At 56.6% G+C, this 16554-nt stretch overlaps 1 protein-coding gene across 1 annotated transcript in view; it reads right to left on the bottom strand.

The window, feature by feature from the left end:
* Positions 1 to 284: 284 nt before the first annotated feature.
* The window catches only part of CACNA1E (calcium voltage-gated channel subunit alpha1 E), a 98799-nt gene continuing 82529 nt past the window's right edge, over positions 285 to 16554 (bottom strand). Inside the window, exons 39-48 of the mRNA XM_054211798.1 lie at positions 10745 to 10841; positions 8684 to 8789; positions 6741 to 6848; positions 6061 to 6161; positions 5678 to 5784; positions 4939 to 5047; positions 3480 to 3608; positions 1794 to 1974; positions 1488 to 1681; positions 285 to 937 (exon numbers count right to left, since the gene is read on the bottom strand). Coding sequence (XP_054067773.1) covers positions 398 to 937; positions 1488 to 1681; positions 1794 to 1974; positions 3480 to 3608; positions 4939 to 5047; positions 5678 to 5784; positions 6061 to 6161; positions 6741 to 6848; positions 8684 to 8789; positions 10745 to 10841 — 1672 coding nt within the window. The 3' untranslated portion in view covers positions 285 to 397. The remainder of the gene's footprint in view (positions 938 to 1487; positions 1682 to 1793; positions 1975 to 3479; positions 3609 to 4938; positions 5048 to 5677; positions 5785 to 6060; positions 6162 to 6740; positions 6849 to 8683; positions 8790 to 10744; positions 10842 to 16554) is intronic.

Genomic DNA, 16554 nt, shown 5'->3' with positions numbered 1-16554 from the left:
GGGGGGCTCTCATTCGGCCCCCAGCACGCACACCCCACGGGCCGCTCCGCCACCCATCAAATGCTTCTCTGTGCAGAAAAAAAAAAGGTGATAGTAATAAATGAAAGTCGACAGATTTTAATTTTTTTTTTGCACAAAGACTTTTTTTTTCCTTTTTCTTTTCTTTTCTTTTTTTTTTTTCCTTTCCCCCCCCCTCCTTTTTTCTTTCCCCCTCCATGTTCCGGTCAGTTTGGTTTTCTCCTTTTCCCCTGGCATTTGGTTTTGGTTTGGTTTCATTCCCAGGCGTGGCGAAGAGCATGCATTGGAGAGGGGCAGGGCGGCGGCGGCGGGACGGGATGGGACGGGACAGGGAGGCTGAGACGGGGCCGGGGTTGGGGCGAAAAAGGAGGGGCAGCTTCTAGCACTTGTCGTCTTCCTCGGTGTCGCTGAGCACGTCGATGCTGGCCCCGCACATCACGCCTTGCCCCGCCCCTCGCCTCCGCCGCCGGTAGTGCCCGTTGGGCATCTGCCAGCTGTGCCGCAGCGGCGGGGCCGAGCCGATGGTGTTGGAGCGGCCGAGGCTGGTGGCGACGGCCGCCTCGAAGGTGAGCGTCTCCTCCTCACCGCAGTCTGAGGCGTGCGAGTCGTCGTGCAGGGCCAGGTAGGGCTCCGAGATGTAGCGTTGCGGGGTGGATTGGCGGCTCTGCTTCCCCGCTGGGGAGCTGGAAGACTCGGTCAGGCCGGCGGCGTTGGGCTCCAAGGTGGAGGAGAGGAGCGGGGAGCCCCCCTCGCTCTCCTCGGCTGGCGGCGAGCCATCTCCGGCGTGCCGCAGCATGGAGGCGTAGGAGAGGAGGGGACGTGGCTTGGGGGGCACCGGCGGGAGCTGGCGGCGACCTCGCCGGGGGGTGCTGGTGTCCGAGATGGAGGGGATGGAGCTTTCACTCAGGGAGCCCGTTCCCTGCAATGCACCAAGACACGCTGGGGAATACAGGGGTGATGGGCAGCGCCGTGCGCCCACTCCCCCTGCCCTGAACCTGGGGTGCCCGGAGCATCCTCACACTTGGATGAGGCCCCTCGCCTGCCCCATCCCTGCCTCGGGGTCTGCTCCAGGGATGAGGATGGTGTCTGCTCTTGGTGGTCAAAAGTAAGAAGCACCCACAAAACCACTGTGGGAAGAGCTAATGGCTTGCCAGCTGATGGTCCCCATGGGCAGCATCTCCGTGGGCTTCAAGCACGCTCAAGCACTGGCTTGTGTAGCTGGGACATCTCAACCTTGTCAGGGAGCGGATGCCACAGTGGTGAGAGGATCAGTGTGGAGATCCACCTCTCTCCCCAAACGCTAGGCAGGGTGTCCGAGTACCCCCAACCCGCTCAAGCTCACAGGGGACACAGAGATGCCACCGTGGGGAGGAGAGATGGTGCAGAGCTCCCGGAGCTGGGGCTTCTCTTCCCAGTTTTGGCAAGGAGCTTTTCTCCTTTGTGCTTAGGAAGGGGTTTTTGTCACGCACCTGCCTGTTGGGTGTCTGCGACCTGCCCTCGCTGGGTGACCGGGACTCGCGCCGCCGCTCCGGCGACTCGTCATGCGCCTGGGGACTCCTCTCCTCAGAGTTGCAGCGGGAGATATCGGGGGACAGCAAGTGCTTGCGCTCTTTGGATCGGCCCCGCTCCCTGCCGCCCGAGCGATGTCCGTCGGACCGGTGGCCTGCAGGACATCCCCGTCAGTCCTCACCGTCCCCTCCCCAGGAGCAAGGGACAGCTCGGCTGAGGGGTTGGTTTTTTTTTGGCATTGGTGTGGGACGGGGCCACTTGCTCACCCGAGTCGGCGTTGAGGCGCCGGGCGGAGAGCTGGAGCGAGGAGTGGTAGCTGCGCCGGCGGGACTTGTAGGTGTTGTCGCTGCTGCGCTCCATGGAGAACTCATCCAGCCAGGAGCTGTTGGTGCGCTTGTCCCGGATGGTAGAAAACGATCGCCGCATCGAGCTGGTGTCTGTCACCACCTGCAAGCAACCCCGTCCGGCCGGGGAGGGGGTCAGCGCCGTGGGGGGACGGCGGTTGAGCAATTACTGATGATGATGGTGCCCCACCATCACTGGCACACCAGGATGGGGAGAGTTGGGGTGGGGGTGGCCACCCCGAGCACAGCCCCACCAAATAATCTCTGCGCAAATCGGGGTGGGGGAGCGGGAGGAAAGTGGGGGGTTAGCTTTTGGGCTTGCGAGCTCCCCTGCCCCCACCGGCTGGGAGCTGCGCTCCCCGAGCAAAGGCAGCGGCTGTGGGTTCAAGCCAAGGCACTGCGCGTCAGGGGATGAGCAGCAGCACCCCACCTCATGGGGACGGGAGAGGTACCAGGCTGTTGTCCCCCCCAGGCTGTCTCAGCATCCCTCCCCGCCTTGAAAACAGGACCGAGTGGAGCAAACGGAGACATCGGAAAAGAAATCATTGAGAGAGAGGGGATCCTCCAGCGCCCCTCACTTGGTGTTTATTTTCCTGGCTGCTGCCACTTTTCCAGTGGCAGCACTGGTCCTCCTTGGTCCTCCTTTATTGCCACGTCCCCTTCCCCTCCGCTCGTTCTGTCCCTCTCCCCACTCATGCTGTCGTTTTATCACCCCTCTCCTTTCCTTTCTGCCTTCCGTGCTTCTCCTTTCTACCTTCTCCCCTCATTCTAGCTTGAGTTCTCACATGTTTTGTGGAAAATATCACCTCCTCCCATACTTTCCTTTGCTCTATTCCAGCAGCTTTTTGCCTCTGCAGCCTCAGGCCATTCTCCTTTTTCTCCTCTCCTCGCACCGTACCCTTTCTGCTCCCCTCCCCTCTCTTCTGATCATCTCCCCCCACTGCTAAATGGTCGATAAATCCTACGAGGCAAAGCCTCCCTTCCTCTTCACGCCCCACCGAAGTGCCACGCCAGCCCCGACACCAGGACCTCTGTGAGAAAGCAGACCCAGAGGCTTCACAGCAAAACCGAACCCCACAGGAGCGTCTGTGTCTCGGTGGAGGCTGAGTACAAGACAGAACAACAGAGAAACCAGGCAGACAAACGAGGTGAGATGTGGCCTGGGTTCCCCTGGACAGACAGAGAAGCGCGTGCGTTGGGACAACGGGAAAGGAAGGAAAAGGCATTTCATCACCCGGGAGATCATCTGACAGCCGGGCTGGCACTCCTCGAACCTCAGCCAGCGCCCAGGGCTGGAGGAAAGCAGGGGTGTCCCACTGCGGGGGGACCCTGCAACCTCCTGGCATGGCCCTGCTCCACCATGGACCTCCCACACGAGCCAGGGGATTGACACCCTGGCTGCTCTCCGCTGCTGGTGTCCCCCACGCAGGGGAACAGCAGCTCTCCTACTTTGTGCAACTCCCCAAAGATGGGGAGATGCTCCAACACGGGGGCGCTGGGGAAGCTCGGGGGCTCGTGGGACTCGCTGAGTGTGGAGAGAAGTCCCAGTGTTACCTGGTAGGCTTTGCTTGGACCCGGCACCCGTGGGGGGGCTTTGCTTGGTTTTACCTGGGGATCCACAGTGAGACGAGGCATGGAGGAGGCCCTCCCAGAGACAGCGTGGTCCTGAGTGTCCACGGGAAGGTAGTTGCCACGGTTAGAGGGCTGCACTCTTTGAAACTCCCTAACCTCTGGCTCCTAGAAATAAACACACAGCCAAGCTCTTGGGATGGGGTTGGAGCGGGGCAGCGCGCTGCTTCTGCCCTGTTGGCAGGGGACAGCCCCGCTCGCTCAACCGGGGCCAGAACTTAAGTGGGCCAAAAAGAGAGTCTAAGACATGTCATCCATCACGTTGTCACCGAAAAATAATCTCCGATTCACAGTCCATCGCTGGGGAGCCCAGATGTGGTGCTTCATGCTTGCCTGATGGCCAGTTCACCCTGGACCTCTTCAGCAGCAGCAGAAAACCTGCCTGGATCTGGTGATGCCCTGACTGCCCGGGCTTTAACTCCTCCTTTTGCCAGAATGGGACAAACATATGGGATTTTCTCCCTGACCCTGCTTTAAAGGCTTTGTGGCCACATCCCCATTAAAAGAACGCACGCCACCTGTGGCACCTTGGTTAATTCTCAATTTAGGGGACTCTTTTGTAGAGGAGATGGGCAGGGAGTGACCCTGGAGATCTGCTAGAAGGTGACTTTATGGGCAAGGGGCGGGGGGGTGTCTTATCTGCCGCCTCCTTGCTGGCAGGACGGTGGTGTGGTGGGGGTGGCCGGGGCAGGGGACGCCCGCCTGCATGGTACACAGCTCACACAGAGTACTACAGACCCCGGGGGACACAGACCGGCCTGGAGATGCACAGTGGTACAACACTGCATCCGACAAGCGCCGGGGTGGTGCGCGAACGCACACGCACACAGACACGGAGAGATATATACAAATATGTATATATAAATATATACAAACAGACGGACAGACACTGCTGCTGCCAGCCAGCACGTGTGTGAGGCCGGAGGGGTGTGCTCCCGTTGGAGACGGTTGGACAGATCGGTTTGGGATCGGGGACACCAGGCACTGACAACAAAATGAACATGAATCCGAAAACATCAGATACCATCACTCAGCACGGGGTAACCCACTGAAATGAGCGCTCAGTGGAAAAAAAGAACCGCCTGCGAAGAGAAGGATGTTTTACTGCAGGACATTGGACCTCGCTCACAGCTCTCGCCCCAAAAGCGCTTGCCACTGCCTGGCCCTACTGGCCAGGGCTGGCCCAGGGGTGGCTGTGTCCCCAGTGCCCGGACAGAGGCGAGGGGCCAGAGCCCCAGCTTGGGGACACTTGGGGACATTTCTCCCCTGCTTGGATCCATGAGTGACCCACTGGCTGCCATCTCCCTGCTGTGTTCGCTGCCACAGGGGCTGGGAGCAGCATTTCGCTGCTGTGCCGGCAGCCCCACACCTCCCCATGCCCACCAGCATCCTCGCTGGGACCGCAGCCGAGCGCCCGCCAGGCGGTGCGTGACTTTACCAGAGACTGGTGCTCCTGGAACTGCCCGTGAGCCGGATCCATGCACGCCAGCTGGAAGATCTCCTGTGGCGAGAGCGGGCTCAGCGAGGGGAACCCGCTCCGGCTGCTCCTGCAAAGACGGTCCAGCTTCAGGGAGGCCCACAAGCCGGGTGCTGCCGTCACTGGGTATCACCTCCCCAGTGGCTCAGAGCTGGGGACCCCCCGTTCTTGCTCCCTAAGCTGTCAAGGTTGAGACCTCTGGGACAAATATCATGTTCCTTGGGCATCTGAAATGGTGCCCGGGCAGGAGAGGACATCCCATGCCAGAGGACATCCCACGCCAGCAACTTCCACCATCTCTTTCCCACCAACCAGGGTGCTGGGATCCCCCACCAACCCTGCACCACCCAGGGACCCATTGCTCAACCGCTCTGGAGGTTCAGGTCCACCCCAGACCCTCCTAGATAAGAGAATTTACACTTAGTGCCAGGATGGTCCTGCAAGAAGAGCATCCATGCAGACACCGGGCCATCCCTCTTGGCCACCTCCGCTGCTGTTGGTGATGCTGATGCACACCAGCTACCTGGAACCCCGCAAAAGCTTTGTGGCGGGAGCTTTCTCCTCTGGACTGGGTTTCTGCTGCTCTTGGCAGCTCTTTAACCCTCTGTGCATCCCAGTGCCAGCTCCAGAGAACAAAAAGAGGGCTGCAGGAACAGAGAAATGACAGGAATACCTCCCCTTTTCTCTGGGCAATACTCACAGGCCCGAGAGGGTGTCCTGCTGGAGGTAAGGCAGAGCCTTCGCGTTTGAGATGATTTCTTGTGGCAAGGAGGATGGCTCCATGCGCTGGAACATGGGGGCGTTTTTCTGTACGGAATAAAGGAAAGAGCTAAGCCTGCAGGAAATGCAGATGAACATCCAGTGCTTCACCAACCAAGCTCCAACCAAGCTTGGGGAGGCAACAGCATGCTCATCTTCGCTGTCGGGGACCAAGGATGCAGGTACGCATAGTCTCGGAGTCACCAAACCAAACCCCAACCTGTACCGCCATCTTCATCCCTCAAGTGCATCCCATGGTAGGAGGCAGCGAGGTTGTTCTGAACATCCCCGTCCCACCCACCATGTGCCCTCAGTGAGCCTCACCTGCTCCTCCAGCTGCTGCCGCTGCTTCTTTGCTTTGCTCTGCTTGTAGTAATCCATGATCATCATGGCTGCATATATTTTGCCAACAGTCAGGTCAGAGGCTGAGAGCATAAGAGGGAACAAAGAGGGGACACTTGCGTGTTAAGAGGGAACAAAGGGGGGACACTTGCGTGTTAACAGAAACAGCAGGTCTGAAGGCACCAGCGCGGATCTCGGGACGAGCCCTGCTGTGGGATACCCCGACGACCTTCAAACTCTGCTCACTGCTCCAAAAGAGGGAGAGAGAGGAACACCCAGCCACTCCACGCGGAGATAAAATGGATGGAGATGGCTTGAAAGTGTCATCATAAACCACCAAGACACACGTCTTCATCACATCTTCATATGTAACAGAGCAAGTGATGCTCAGCCTCCTGCCCTTGTATGCTCCAGAGGTGATTTACAGGAGACTCTGGGTTTGGCAGGGGTAGATAACTGCAAACTGGGCATTTTTCAAGAGGGTTCCCAAGCAGGCAGGCAGAGCAAGGCAGAAGCCAGCCTTTAGCAACACAAACCAAACCCTTTTCCCACTTCTCCCCCAGCTGGGGACATGTCTGATCAGTCCCCACCTCCCCTTGGGAAGAACCTGCTGCAGGTATGATGGAAACTTGGCAGCGATGACAGCTCCCACAGAGACTCACTTTTTGGCATGGGTACCAACAGGTCAAGCATCTTCTGGGACAGGTGAGGCCAAATGGTCAGGATCTCCTTTTGAAGCTCAGAGTCTAACTGCTGCCAATCTGCACCGCCTTGAACAGTGAGGGAGGGGGAAAAAAAAAGGTCCACGTCCATCAAGGTCTGGCAGCAGGGTCCAACTAAACCCAGCCTTTTCCCATAGAATGATAGAATCATAGGGTTGGAAGGGACCTCTGGAGATCATCCAGTCCAACCCCCTGCCAGAGCAGGGTCACCCAGAGCAGGTGGCACAGGAACGCGTCCAGGCGGGGTTGGAATGTCTCCAGAGATGGAGACTCCACCACCTCTCTGGGCAGCCTGTGCCAGGGCTCTGCCACCCTCAGGGTAAAGAAGTTCCTCCTCATGGTGAGATGGAACTTCCTATGCTCAAGTTTGTGCCCATTGCCTCTTGTCCTGTCCGCGGGCACCACTGAAAAGAGCCTGGCCCCATCCTCCTGACACCCACCCTTTCAGTATTTATAAGCATGGGTAAGATCCCCCCCAGTTGTGTTTTTTCCAGACTGGAGAGACCCAAATCCCTCAGCCTTTCTTCATGAGAGAGGTGTTCCAGTCCTCTCAGCATCTTGGTAGCCCTTTGCTGTCCCCTCTCCAGCAGTTCCCTGTCCTTCTCGAACCGGGGAGCCCAGAACTGGACACAGTACTCCAGGTGCGGCCTCACCAGGGCAGAGCAGAGGGGGAGGATGACCTCCATCCACCTACTGGCCACACTCCTCTTGCTGCACCCCAGGATGCCCTTGGCCTTCTTGGCTACAAGGGCACATTGCTGGCTCATGGTCATCCTGTTGTCCTCCAGGACTCCCAGGTCTCTTCCACAGAGCTGCTCTCCTGAAGTGAGGTTCATGAGCAGCAACCAGCTCGCTCTGGGCTGGGAGGGCCACCTTGCATCAGTGAGCCTGGTCTCCTGCTCTCGTAGGGAACCTTTTCCTACCATCCCTTCCATATGTGCCTCCATCTCCCCATCCCCTGCCCTCCCACTCAAAGCTGCCATCTTCAAGCTCGCCTTGGGTCCGTCTCTGCGGCTCCAATCCTACTGCAGCCCACACACACCTGCTGCTGCCCCACTTTCTCTTCACTGGTGAGCGGATCATGTGCTGGGGAAAGAGCAGCTCCACTTGGTTGAAATCCTTAAATACTCGGCGATGCCGTGCAAGGAGAGCAGGGCTCTCTGGACAGTGGTGAAGGGATTTGCTGAGCTTAGGAAGACCCAAAGCTCAAAGGGAGCTGTCAACACGTGCCAACCAGAGACACCCAAGCCCAGGGAAAACCTGCTGAGCTGTAGGAGGCCTGGGTTCAAATCTGTGCTCTATCGAGAGGGGTTTGAACCCAAGGAGGTGTCTCAGCACTGGGCTTTTGCTGCTGTCTTGCCCTGGGTTGGGTTTTCTTCCAACAGCTGAGCTGTTCCCAGGGAACATTGTATTGAAAATGGCATCTTTCTGCAGAAAGCTTTTGATCTGATGAATCAGAGCGTTTTCAGCAACAACAACAAAGCAGGTTTTCTTGCTCAGAACGTTTTATCTTCTCTGAGAGAGAGCTTTCCGTTCCCCAGCCCTTAGGAAGCCAAGCACGTGTGATCTTTTCCCTCCTTGGTTTGGTTTTGTACATGGGGAGGAAGGGGAATTCTCTCTCTCTCCCCCTTTACTCGGTAGACAACAAGCTCTCTAGAAGCACCTTCCAGTGGAAAACTAGCCATCTCTTCCCTGAAGAAATAGAATTTTTTATGGAGATTGGCAGAAATTTGCCTGTTCAAGGTAATCACTTCCATCCACATGCCAGGCTGTGGGCAGCCAACTCCAGTTTGGCTGTGATGCTGTCAGCCTGCCCAACGGATGAGTACTGGTCACTCTGAAACCCTCCTGGCTCTGTCCCCTCTCTGTCCCGCCCACCTTACCTTTGGCAATTTTGATGTCCAAGGCCGTGCGTATCAGCGCCATCAAGGTGGAGGTAAAATGGACCGTCATGTCTTCGGCCACAGGCATGTTCATCAGCACCAGTCTCTGCGCAAGAGAGAGAAGAAAACAGCGGACGGAAAACAATATCGAAAAACACATCGACCAGGCTGGAGGAAAAGAAATTAAACATTAAACAAAAGGAAAAAAAAATAAAAATTAAAAAAATAAAAAGCAACAAAGAGTGTCAAAACAGCACAGCCAAAAAAGAAGGGCAAGGATCACCCCGCCATCCCCCCACCCCCCCCCGGCTCCTTCCACCCCAGGACACCGGCTCACTGCCTTCCAGGGCTCCTCCTGCACCCCAGGAACGGCCCCTGAGCCCCCCTCCCCACGGCACCGGGGCTGCCATGGCACCTCCCGGCACTTTTGGGAAGCCACGCCTGATCCGTCAGGGATGTGGGCGCGGGGAATGCTCGGGAAGGGGAGACTGGGCTCAGGTTTCCGTTCCCCAGGGAGTTTGGCTTTCCAGCTCTCAACCCTTCCCACCTGGGGCAGGGGAGAGGAGGGTCCCTAACCTTCAGGGACTTCAGATCGGCTGGATTCCTCTAGCATGCTACATCCTGGCGCTCCCTTTTTGCGTCTTTCAGAGATGAAGTTTGCCAGCACATGCACAGGGTCCAAATTATCCAAGGGTGGGGAAGGGAAGGAAGGGTAGAAAAAGTGCAGAAGGAAAGAGAGAAGGGCAACCAAGGCAGGTTAGACACGCCATGCTCCTTCCCCACCCTGGGCAGGCGGGGTGCAAACCGAAGTGACCAGATCCACTTTCCAGAGAGTATATTTTGCTTTGTGAATACCTTGGGTCATCCCTTCCCTGCCCATTCCTTTTCACCCGGCTTCTCATGTCCTTTCCCTGCCTTCAAGCCTATTTTCTCCCGGAAAAGCGTGATGGTGGATGTATGCACGCGTGAACAAACATCTGAGAGCTGGTGAGGGTGGCGGCATGTTTGCAAGTGTGCAGAGATCCCCTCTTCGCCAGCCCTGAATGCGGCTGAAAGGGCTGCAGGCAGCAGCCCGTGGCCAAGAAAAGCTTCAGTTTGCTCCAGACCTGGAGCAACATATTGCTCCGTAGCTCTGGGTCTTGTCCTAACAGCTGCTGCCCTCAGAAAAGCCGTGCAGCTCCCACCCCACGTCCTTCACAGCTTCCCATGCTCCTGCTCCATGCCTATGCAGCCAAGAGCATGCTGTGCCTGTGCCATGATCCAACTGCTGGCCACCACCCCAGGAGGAACAAGGGGGTAGAACTCGGAGACACCTTTTGAAGGCATCTGGCTTTGCCTTGCACAAGCCATCCTTGGAATAGCTCGTGATGACGTGCCCTGGCTCCTGCACTTCAGAGCTGCTCCTACAGGGTGGTGAGACACCGGCCCAAGTTGCCCAGAGAGGTCGTGGAGGCCCCATTCCTGGAGACATTCAAGGCCAGGCTTGATGAGGCTCTGAGCAACCTGATCTAGTTGAAGAAGTCCCTGCTTACTGCAGGGGGGTTGGACTAGATGGCCTTTAAAGGTCCCTTCTGACCCAACACATTCTATGGTTCTATGATACATCCTTGCTGCCCACCTGCTTCCCATCTCCATGGGCTTTAGCCCTGTTTTTGCGCTGGCAGGGACAAGGATGGTTCCAAGCCCATGGGACAAACTTGGGTCAGTGAAGTCCTAAGGACATCTCACCCTCCTAACTGTGCTACGGGGCTGCTCCTCACCTCATCTTCCCTAACCCTCCCACACTATTGCTGACCTTGCCCCTTTTATTTCACTGGGGTCTTCCACCCCAGAGCTCCCCAGGCTTGCGAGTGACCACAGTAGCGTCACATGCGTGGGCAGTGGAGACCGGCCAGCGTGGCCAGGACTCTTCCGGGCACTCCAGGCTCCCCAGGAGCGAGCTAAACATGCGTTGGATGCCCCCAACGCCTCCCCAGCTTCCCCCAGCCCCACCTCCCACAGCTCCCTCGAGCCCCGGGTCCTGCTCAGCTCTAGCCCCCGTAGAAGGAAGGGTTGATCTACCTTATAGGCCACTTTGGAAGGACATCTCTTGCCGAGGCCTAGCGGTGGTGACATAAGAGTCAGCATTTCATACATCTCAGTGTAATGGATTCGGCCACTGCTCATGAAGGGGGAAGGGGAGGGAGGGAGATGCAGAGAGAGAGGAGGCATTCCCAGAGAGCAGAAAAACGTACAAACAAAAATAGTACAGGAAAACAGGAGAGAAAAAACAAACGGACAAACAGGAAAAGAACAGGAAACCCGTTAATCAAGGCAAATCATACATGAGAGACTGTCCTGATGTGGATTTATAGCACTGCTCACACAGACCCAGGAATGCTGGCAGAAAGCAACTCACCCCTCTCCTCTCTGCTGCTGGCCTCAAGCGCCTGTCTCACTAGCAGTCTGGGAGTCCTCCTCTGGTCTCAACCCCTTTCCTAAAGCCCTCCAGCAGCCCCCAACTTGTCCCACAGGTTCCAGGGCTGTGTGCGAGTGGTATAAATCAGATACACGGCGCTCAAGCCATGGGTTATTTGAGATAACGGTGGTTTGCACCACACCGTTCTGTGGCCTCCGTAGCGTCTTCCCTCCTGGGGGTGGGGGGGCCTGGGTATTGTGGCCACCTAACCCATAGCCGGAAGGCTGTGTATCCCCAGCTCATAAAGTCTATGCAATTGGGAGGCAGCATCTTGCATAGAAGGCAGTGGGCCAGGGTCACTTGTCAAAGGAAGATGCCCAGTTGCTTCCGTCTGGCTCTGCGGATGGACCGCTTTCCCCACCATGCACCAGTGCAAAAAGGCATGCTGAATTGGCTGAAAAAAAACAAAACTGGGAGGAAAAGTTGTACATGCCATGCTCCCGCCCTGGCTCTCTCCCACATGCGGCTGCAAGTTCCACCAGGTTGGAGTTTAAAGAGTCTCAGCAGAGGCAGCTGTTTGGGCCTTCCAACATCGGGGTTCATTTGGGTTTCCCAAGGGAGGCAGCTAGGACGGACCCCCACCTCGCGCTCCTCTGCTCCATAAGGGCCTGCCTAGGATGGCTGCAGCGAGGGATGCTACCAAAAACGGGCCACCCGATGACGCCTCGAGCCCTCTGCCAGGCTGAGATATTTGGGCTGCATCTCCCTCTCTCTGCGCATCCAGGAGGCTGCTCGAGTACGTCTCCCAGGGATCCTGGGCTTGGCCACCTCTTCTTCCCCTCGTGCCAGGCTTCTGTCCTGCACTGCCACGTTCAGGATGATTAATGGGCCTGGGCAACCTCGCAACAGCAAATGCATTGACTGGGAGGATGCTGCTGGAGAGGAACCTGTCTCAGTCGGGGTGGCCTGGGAGAGAGGGCACTGCTGAAAAATTAAGCACTCCCCACGACATCCCGGCCTTTTCCCTACCCATGTGCTCAGAGCAGCGTGGAAAGGGGAGAAGGAGATATCTCCCCTTCTCAGGGGGTACCCCTGGTTTGGAAGCAGACCCCTGGCCAAAGAGGCCCCCACCAAGAGAAGTCCTGACATTTCGGATGAGAACTAGAGATGGTGACGACCCGCAACAGGAGCTGTTTGGAGTGCAGACACTGAACAGGCTGGGCAAGCCATCCCCTTTGAGACCTGACACACCTAAACTAGTTGGAAAGAGGATTGACGACAACTCTGGAGACTATTAAGTGGGATGATCAAGAGGAAATATCCAGGTCCAGGAGTTCATAAGCAGCGTCTTGGCAGAGCTGGCTGTGCACTGACTCGAGGTATCTGAAGGGGAGAAGATGACCTCAAAATTTTCATGCTCAAGAACTTTTTACAGAAAGGAAGCAAGACAGCGATCTTCCACCCACCTTTCCTGGCAGGGGGGATTTTAGCGTACCCAGAACACGTCAGAGACTGTCTTTTGTACTGAGATTCTCTGCACAATGAAGGAGGAACGGATTCCTTTGAAAGGAAGAGTTTTCATCAGTAACCAAGAAGGACTGCAGGAGAACTGTGCTGTTCTCACAGACAGGCTGCACGCTTTGCTGCTTCTCAGAGCAGAGATCTTAAAGCGTTTGGAGCCGCACAGCAGTGCCCAGAAACCACATCCCCATGGACTGAAGCACAGGAAGGCACGTGCAATGACATCCATCTGAACAGGATGGCTCCCCAGGAGCTGGTCCCAGCACGGGCACATCCTTGATGGGAGAGCTGGCCATCTGTCCTGTGTCTGGACGGAGATGTGCCCTGTGGCTACGGCACAGGGTGGCCTGTAAAAACGCCAGGCAGTAATGGCTTGGTCCTGGTGCTCTGAGAGAACCCTGCGGGTGATGGAGGAGGAAATCTGGGGAGCATCTGTCCTCATGTGGTTAGGAAATAAGGACCATACCTTTCCAGGCTGTTAGAAACAGAGCACCAGAATAGCAAGTGATGCGAGAGTAGATTTAGGAATGAGAGATGTCCACAGGGATATGAATGTCTGTGGAGCATTCACCTGACCCATGACCATCTCAAGGGCTACTTTTAGGGGGCAAAGGTGATGCCCACCTCCTTGGCTCACTTTTGCATGACTGCTAGAAGCAGATGGGTTGAAGAAAGGCAGAGATAGCCCCAAGGAGCGGAGCTGGCTGCCAGGATGAAGTCCCAAGAAGATGTCATTACAAGACCTGCTCTCCCCAGCATAAGGACAGAGCTTGCTGGACTTCCACAAGAAGTCTTCCTGCATCAACGCCCCTTTGTTATCCCACCTGTGGATGGCCTAGCAGGTATGCTTCCATATCATGCTGCACCCCCATGCAGCATCCTGAACTTGCCAAAGCACCATCTCTTCTTCTTGGTCCGCCGCTCCATGAAGACGTTGGTGTTTGTTTCCACAAGTCATCGTTGTCACATTGCCTGGCAGGATAGGGGTGTGGGCTCCAGGAAAGTGGACTTGTGCACCGTGATGTGCAGGGCAGGCTCACCCAAATGAAGGGTGAGCAAGTTGGGTTGGCATTTTGGGATCTGGACCATGGTGGCAAGATGCAATGATCATGTGGGTTTTCTTTCTTCATCATTTCTTTCTTCTTTTTGGGAATTGTTTGGGAATCCCTGTAAATCGCTCATGTCCTTGAAATATCCCAGGCACAGGAAGGAGCAGATCAAGGTAAGACAAGGAAGGAACAGGTATGGCCTCCCTCACATGACAGCAGAAGCTGGTCTCACTCTCTCTGCCTCCTCCTCCCCCTGAGTTTATCCACCTTCACTGCTCTGTCCATCCCACAGAGTCAGCAGAAAGCCCAGAATGATGCAGAGCTCCCTCTTCCCAGGAAGCAGGTGTCCTTCTGAGCACCAGGTGATCCAGCTTGGGAGAGCAGTGTTTCCCAGTGAAGCCCTGATGTCAATCAAGAAAGACTGGAAATCCTCCTAAAGGTGTCTTCTGTCTGCAGGGACCTGAGCAAGTGTCTTCAGCAAAGCCACTGTCATTTGCCAGGGATGCAACAGAGAAGAGTGGAAAGACTGCAAGGAGCCGCTCCTTGAACAAATGAGCCATCGGAGATTCTTGCAAGAAATCTCCTATCCCTAAATACTTCTTCATAAATGAGATGACCGAGCATCCAGGCCTTGGCTTGCTTGCTCTGTTTTACTTCTGGTGGTCTACTTCAAGATTTCAAATGTGTGCATCATCCCCACAACCAGCTGGGGAGGGTGACAGACCTGTTCCAGGGATGCTGGCTGGAAGAAGCGTTTCTGATGTGGTGAGAGGATGTGGTGGCTACACCTTACTGTACCAAGGAACCCTCTTCCTCTGCAGAGCCAAGATCGAGGGCCAGGGGTGTCTGAGCTTTCCTCATATATCTTCTCAGATGCTGTGAGGGATGCAGAGGGAAGAACAAGCTCTGCGGTTCATCCTTTCATGCCATGGACACAGACATAGGTGTTCTGGCACTCTGGAGAAGGCGGCAGGCACAGGATTTTGCTCAACTGTCACCCCAAAATAAAATTTAAAAAAAAAAAAAGTGCTAGTCAGAGAGGCACAAATCACTGCTGTGGACTTATGGCCAGCAGCCAGGAGCTTGGCTCAGGCGGAGGGAGAGGAGCTGTTGAGCTCCAGAGAGGTGCCCAGGTGCCACCACCTCCCAAACACGTCCGGCAAGCTAAGGGCAAGACTAGCAAGAGTCCTGATCCCCATAGACATGGTCGTGTATCTTCAAGTGCCACACTTGAAGAAGCGTCTGTTGGGTACAGCACAGTGTCCTCCAGAGAGTGGGGCCACCCTGGCCTCCACATCCTCCCCCCAGTCCTCACTCTCCAAAACAACAGCAAAGTCCCCAACATCCTCCTACCTTTGCTCCCCCCTTTCCTCCCCAGGAGCAAACCGCATTGAAGTCCTCAAAAAAACCTCCTGCTGCCATGTGAGGGCACTTCGAGATGCAGGGACAGTGGCATTTGGCCCGGCACCCTTCGGAGGCTCTCTGCGCTAAGGGTGGCTGGGGCAGGGGGCTGGCTGTGGGACGCAATTTGTCGAAACCCACCCCAGGAGGCTCTGAGCCCCCCCTGGCCCCACTCATGCCTCCCCTGGAGGGGGACAGCTGCTGTCTCTGGGAGGCCGTGGACCTCTTTAAACTCGAAGGAAAGCAACGTCAGGGTTCCCTCGGGAGGCGCGGTGGCGGTGGAGCAGGGGGGAAGGAGGGGTGGATGGTGCGTCCCGTGGCCAGGTTGTGGCGGAGGACTGGGAGGCAAACCTTGCACGCCACCCTGTAGGGGCAGTTCTCTCCTAGGCCCAGAGGAGGCGAGATCACCCGTACTAATTTGTACATATCCTTATACGAGATCCTGCCGCTGCAAAGGAAGCACAGGTGGGTTAATAGGACACTGAGAGAGTGGAGGGGAGGATGGAGAGCTTAACTGGGGGATGCTGGGGCCATCTGTGGGGCAAGACCCCAGGGGTGCATGGCTCTTCTCCTTCTGGCTCTGTCAGACCCAGAGAGGGGAAAGCTGTGAGCATCAGCTACTGCCTTCTCCGCTATGAGTCAGCTCATACCTCCTCATACTGACCCATCTTGACCCTGGAGAAGGACAGTATTGGTGGTGAACACCACCCCAGCACCCTTCCTCATCGTGCCCCTGGCCACCTGCGCCTGGTGGGAGAGGGCTGGGATTTTAGACAGGGTGAGCCTGCAGCTTAGTTGGGTTCTAGCCACCATGAGCCCTTTAGGTGGAGTTCTGTCCCATCACGCCACCAAAGAGCCTGCCCTGGCATGGCCAGCTCCCTGGTGCTCGCAAGTTCCCAGGGAGCTTGGCAGCTGAGTCACGTCTATCTCCAACGTCTGGGGAATCTGAGATGGGAAGAGATAATGTGACCAGCTGGTGACCGGTGGCTGTGGCACTAGCACCTAGGTCTCTCCCGGTCCAGTCCTGTGCTCCGACCACCAGACCACGCTCTGCCAAGGGTACACATTATTAGAAGCAAACTCTCCCATACGCACACCCCTTCTCGCCTACAGAAGCACATCTCCCCAGCCCAGGCACAGTCAGTGCAGGGAATGGCCCGTATCCCTCCTGCACCAGCTGAAATAACGAAGCAGTCGAGGCGGAGAGCTGGCAGGAGAGGGTGCAGGGGCGATCGGATGCTGAGCTCTCCGCTTCCCTCCAGACCAGAGCCCTTTGGGAAGCGGGACCATGTGGGGTGGAAGTGCTGAGGTGCAGCGTGCTGCAGCCTCCTGGGCATCCTTAGACAAGCTTGGAGGGAAACCACATGAGGAGGCAAAGACCAGCATTACCATCCTACCTCGTGCCTTTGCCTCTGGTTTCTCCTTGCTCTTGTCCCATCCCCTCTCCATTCACTGGCCAGAGCTAACCCAACCATCCGGGCAAAACCCATCCCTGAGTCCCC

Source organism: Rissa tridactyla, chromosome 8 (assembly GCF_028500815.1).
Source record: "Rissa tridactyla isolate bRisTri1 chromosome 8, bRisTri1.patW.cur.20221130, whole genome shotgun sequence".
NCBI classification, from domain to species: Eukaryota; Metazoa; Chordata; class Aves; order Charadriiformes; family Laridae; genus Rissa; species Rissa tridactyla.
Note: the sequence above shows the minus strand (reverse complement) of the source record. Positions and strands in the feature narration are given on the sequence as shown.